General features: G+C 40.0%; 1 protein-coding gene across 2 annotated transcripts in view; it reads right to left on the reverse strand.

Moving 5' to 3' along the window:
• The window catches only part of cgrrf1 (cell growth regulator with ring finger domain 1), a 28058-nt gene extending 22058 nt beyond the window's left edge, over positions 1-6000 (reverse strand). Inside the window, exons 1-2 of one of the 2 annotated variants that reach the window (XM_060828434.1) lie at positions 5897-6000; positions 5658-5797 (exon numbers count right to left, since the gene is read on the reverse strand). In XM_060828434.1, the coding sequence (XP_060684417.1) occupies positions 5658-5797; positions 5897-6000 (244 nt within the window). The remainder of the gene's footprint in view (positions 1-5657; positions 5798-5896) is intronic. The other variant, XM_060828435.1, reaches the window with a different exon arrangement.

Here is a 6000-nt window from a genome sequence, read left to right on the forward strand (position 1 = left end):
GAGTATAAAGGCAGTAGGAGCATACTTAAGAGCGAAATCAGGAGGGCAAAAATAGGACATGAGGTAGCTATGACAAATAGGGTTACGGAGAATTTAAAGGGTTTTCACAAATGCATTAAGAACAAAAGGGTAACTAGGGAGAGAATAGGGCCCCTCAAAGATCAGCAAAGATTTGTGTGGAGCCGCAGGAGATGGGGGAAGATACTAAACAAATATTTTGCATCCGTGTTTACTGTGGAGAAGGACATGGAATATATAGAATGCGGGGAAATACATGGTGACACCTTGTAAAATATTCATATTACAGAGGCGGAAGAGCTGGATGTCTTGAAATGGGAAAAGGTGAATAAATCCCCTGGACCTGATCAGATGTACCCGAGAACTCTGTGGGAAGCTAGAGAAGTGATGGCTGGACCACTTGCTGAGATATTTGGATCATCTATAGTCACTAGTGAGGTGACGGAAGACTGGAGGTTGGCTAATGTGGTGCCACTGTTTAAGAAAGGTGGTAAGTACAAGTAAGGGAACTAAAGACCAGTGAGCCTGACGTCGGTGGTGGGAAAGTTGTTGGAGGGAATCCTGAGGGACAGGATGTACATGTATTTGGATAAATGCGAGGTGCTGCATTTTGGGAAAGCAAATCTTAGCGGGACTTATACACTTAATGGTAAGTTTCTAGAGAGTGTTGCTGAACAAAGGGACCTTGCAGTGCAGATTCATAGCTCCCTGAAAGTGGAGTTGCAGATAGATAGGATAGTGAAGGCGGCGTTTGGTATGCTTTCCTTTATTGGTCAGAGTATCGAGTACAGGAGTTGGGAGGTGATGCTGCGGCTGTACAGGACATTGGTTTGGTCACTTTTGGAATAGTGTGCAATTCTGGTCTCCTTCCTATTGGATAGATGTTGTGAAACTTGAAAAGGGTTCAGAAAAAATTTACAAGGATGTTGCCAGGGTTAGAGGATTGAGCTATAGGGAGAGTTTGAATAGGCTAGGTCTGTTTTCCCTGGAGCGTTGGAGGCTGAGGAGACACCTTATGGAGGTTTATAAAATCATGAGGGGCATGGATAGGATAAACAGACAAAGTCTTTTCCCTGAGGTAGGGAAAAAACTAGAGGGCATAGGTTTACGGTGATAGGGGAAGATATAAAAGAGACCTAAGGGGCAACTTTGCCACTCAGCGGGTGGTACATGTATGGGATGAGCTGCCAGAGAAAGTGGTGGAGGCTAGTACAATTGCAACATTTAAAAGGCATCTGGATTGGTATAGGAATAGGAAGTGTTTGGATGGATCTGGGCCAGGTGCTGGCATGTAGGACTAGATTGGATTGGGATATCTGGTTGACGTAGACCGAAGCTGTCTGTTCCATGCTGTACATCTCTATGACTCTGTGTAGAATGTGACACCTTGTCATGAGATGTTGCTGTTGAGTGACAACATGCATGAGTAATAGGAAACTCCCAAGAATAGATTTTTGGAGGGCTCTAAAGGCAACAGTGCAGGACCAAAAAGATTTGGAGGTGCCAGTATTGGACTGGGGTGTACAAAGTTAAAAATTCACATAATGCCAGGTTATAGTCCAACAGGTTTACTTGGAAGCACTGGCTTTCAGAGTGTTGCTTCTTCATCAGGTGGTTGTTGAGTATAAGATCATAAGACACAGAATTTATAGTAAAAGTTTACAGTTTGATGTTACTGAAATTATATTAACAAACAGTCCAGATGTTTTTCAAGTCTTTTATCTTTTGGAATGACCATGTTGGTGTCAGTTCTTTCATGTGTAAATCCCAGAACTTTTTTTAAAGTTACATTCTTAAGTGAACTTTAACAATTGGTGCCATGTCAGCCCAGATAATGTATTGAAGGTATGAGACTGTCTATGCCCCAATGTTCAGACTGATTCTAATCTAAAAAATGGATTTACAGAATCTGCTGTTTTTGAGCAAAATAAAATGTAATTCTGCAAGTACAAATTCACCTCACAAACTTGTGTGTGCGTGTGTGTGTTGGGGGGGGGGCAATGAATGCCTGTGAGAGTGTGTACATGTATGCATCTGAGTGTAAAGGGGTATAAGTCCGTGAGAGGTTCTTGTGTGGGTGAGTACGTGTGAGCGTATGAGAGAAAGCTTGTGTACGAGAGAGGGCGTGTGCGTGTGCGTGTGTGTGTGTGTGAACGAGAGCACGGAGTGCAATGGGGTCACCTGTAGTGTGACATGGACCCAAGGTGCTGTTTAAGGCCATCCCCATGGGTACCAAACTCTGCTCGGTCTCTGCTCGGCCACTTTGTGATCCAACGCAACAATGCAAAGAGACATTACAGGCATCTTCCTGACTATGATCGGATTAGTGACAATAGAATTACACAAAGATGTTTCCAAACTCTAACAACAGAGAAGATCTGATTGAGCAATATGTTGTGATCAACCAAGTCAAAGGCTGCAGGGAAATCAAAATGAATGAGGAGGGTACTCTCTGAAGGACTCATCCATGAATACAGTAAGTGTACAATAAAAATAAATAAGTTCAACATATAGATTCTTCAAACTGAATGAAAATGTCAATTAAAGGCGTGAAGTATAAAGAAAATAATTCAAAATCTAGCAAGGTAGGAGCAATTTGAAAAGTAAACATGAATTTACAAAAGTTGGTGAGAAGTGTTATGAAAGTAGCAAAGCCTTGAGATTAAGGAAGCTAAGAACGTTACACATACTACAGAAAAATTCTTCCAGTATCACAAAGAAATGAGAGAAGAAGTTAGAAAGTGAAAATATACAAAGGTAAAAATAAAAGCAAAGTAAGTTAAATATTAAATTAATATTATCTGATGTATCACTAAATAAGGTATATCAGATGTATCAAAGGCTGAAAAAATTGTGTTGTCCAAATAGTATATGAACCCTAAGATGCCAAAGGAAGCAAGGACAAAATGTTTATGCATTGGCCATCATTATAGAGAACTGCTGAGCACTGAGATTCAACAGACAGCCATTTTCATACTTAAAAAAGACAATGAACCTAATTCATGTTTACAAGCCCAAAATCGGCTTTCAAGTGATGACTGGATAAGAAAAACTATGTTGAGTAGGGAGCCTCAAATTAGTTGAATTTTATTGCAGTTGCACTACAATTTGAGGACTGTGTAAGGTCACGCCTAAAATTTACCCTTCAGTAAGAAATTGCTGTAATGTCATATTTCGTGGTGAACCATGTTAACTAAATTTGCTACACCTCTGTAGAAATTGGTTTAAATTTACACTGTAAATTGCTAGATCACTGAAACATTAACGGTACAGCAATATGAATGGTACATCTGAGAATGCATGAACATTTCAACATATAGAGAGATCTGGGCATACAGGTCCACAAATCCCCAAAGATGCAAACAGTGTGTCAAACAGTTGATCTCCTTGACCAATGAAAAATGAATGGAGAAAGTAAAATATCGAACAAAAAGGATGATTTGGAGACAAATTAGACATAACAGAAATAAAGAGTACGCAAGAAAGACAGCAGGTTGAAAGACACATTGACAAAAAGGTAGAAAGGAGAAATATAAATCAAATAGAACAAACACAAGAGGTCATTGTAGCCCAGTTTATGGTTGGGATTTGACGGATTGGTTCATCAGTAGTCAATGATTGAATGGTAGGGTAGGAATGAAAAATGCCCAAACAATTTTTACCCATGAAATACAGGACCAATAGATTCAGATATCTCTCATGATTAGGACACACACAAAAATTACTTTAAATACGAGTGCAGGAATTGAGGCGAACTGCTCGATCAAGGTCCATCTAGTTCACCTTTGAAATAATTTATTAACCAGTGATGACAAGTTTTAAGTCAATCATTTAAATGAGGGTTCTTAAAAAAGCAGCACATACTAATAAACTTCCACCAAAATAATCCTGTCAAAAAAACTTAAATCCTAACAACTTTATTATCTTTCAATGATAATGTGATTGTTGGTTCATAACATACCCAGATATGAGGCAAAGATAATTCCAGTGGAGATTTTCAGAAACAACAAGTTCAAAGTCAATTATTTTCTCTTGTATTACAATTATTATGCTACGCTACTTAATATTTGTTACAAACTACCCAAACGTATCATGATCCAAGCCAATAGTAATTCTGGACAAGTCAGATCCCAGAGTGAAACCTGGTTTTTATTTTAGTTTTTACTTTTACTTTAGTTCTACTGTTACAATTTGTCGCTCTTAACAGTCAGCCATTGAACATACTCACAAGATGCTGCCAATGTACTTTCAACAAAAGAAGAAAGTTTATTACACAAGTTTACACAAGAACCCTGTTTACACTATACAAAAATTTCAAATTGATTAATAAATATAATAAACAAAGGTTAAAACTTTTTATTCCCAATAATTATCTTCCAGATAGTCAAACCTGTGAAGTCACCCTGCTTCCACTTCAAGTTTCCTTGTTCAATGGGCAAGCTGCAGCTGAGACTCTTAAACAAACAGCTAACACATCATTTATTTATTATTATGGGTTCCTCTTCCGCAGCCTTCTACCTCTAACTTTAAACCACTCAGGACTTAAACTTATTCTAGGACTGTTTGGGAGACTACCAAATGAGCATTTCTGCTAATTGAGGCCCATATTATCTGAAAATCAGAACTCATGCCATACCTCTTCACTCCAAATTACTGTAATATTTTATGAACCAATAAAACATTCCAAAAACTTCACCCACACTAAGTTTGAAATCAGAGTGTCATGACATCAACATGCTGTTGCAAATCTGTCAACTGCACATTGCCCTAAACAGTTCTGGACTAGTCTGAAGGTAAACAATAATAGTGATGGGGGAGGGGCGGGGAGGTCAGAAGGAGAGAGACAGATCTTAAGACTTTAGCTGACCAAATTACTATCTTCGAATGAAATCCAAATTGCCGTAAACTACTTTTGGCAGAAATGGCTATCAAAGAGTTGCGAAACAACATGTAAAAAGTAGATTCACTGGAAGGCGTTCCAATAACAGAGATTAACAGTTGGACACAAAACAAATGGAAAACAAAAAAAAATGCTGGAAATAACAGCATCCGTGGAGAGACAACAATCTAACGTTTCGAGTCTAAATGACTCTTCATCAGGACCTGACATAGTAGATGGGATGTTTCTTTTTTTAAACAAGAGGTTTAAGAATGAGAAGTGTGTGCCTGAGTATCATCCACTGCTCACTCACAATCGCTCAAAGTGGGTATTAACAGTGGCTCTGGTTAGTTAAGGGCCAATAGGGCGGCATGGTGGCACAGTGGTTAGCACTGCTGCCTCACAGCGCCTGAGACCTGGGTTCAATTCCTGACTCAGGTGACTGACTGTGTGGAGTTTGCACGTTCTCCCCGTGTCTGCGTGGGTTACCTCCGGGTGCTCCGGTTTCCTCCCACAGTCCAAACATGTGCGGGTCAGGTGAATTGGCTATGCTAAATTGCCCGTAGTGTTAGGTAAGGGGTAAATGTAGGGGTATAGGTGGGTTTCGCTTCGGCGGGTCGGTGTGGACTTGTTGGGCTGAAGGGCCTGTTTCCACACTGTAAGTCTAATCTAATCTAATCTAATCTAATATTTGAACCCTCTGAACCACGTTTCTTGCAGTTACACACAGAGGAACCATTTAAAATAACAAAGTAATTACCAACAACTGATGCAGCACCGGGGTTCAAAACTTCCAACGCGAACGGGTTTTTCACCTGCACCATACGTTTTCTCTGCACCCTGGTCCCGGACTCGGTCTCCTCCGAATTGCGGATTATTACAGGAATATCCCAAACAAACCTGTTTTGGGGAATAAAGCGAACGTCTTCATCGTTATCAAGACTCCAGATGCGGCAACATTTTTTTTTATTTGCGGGGCACCTTATCTGCGACACTTACCATCCCAAGATGACGGCGGTGGTTACGAAGAAGCAGAGGAAGATGAGGGTTATGTAGAAGAGCGGTGAATATTCATACAACATCACCAGGAAGACCGCAGCCAT

The sequence above is a fragment of the Hemiscyllium ocellatum genome, chromosome 8 (assembly GCF_020745735.1).
Source record: "Hemiscyllium ocellatum isolate sHemOce1 chromosome 8, sHemOce1.pat.X.cur, whole genome shotgun sequence".
In the NCBI taxonomy this organism is placed as follows: Eukaryota; Metazoa; Chordata; class Chondrichthyes; order Orectolobiformes; family Hemiscylliidae; genus Hemiscyllium; species Hemiscyllium ocellatum.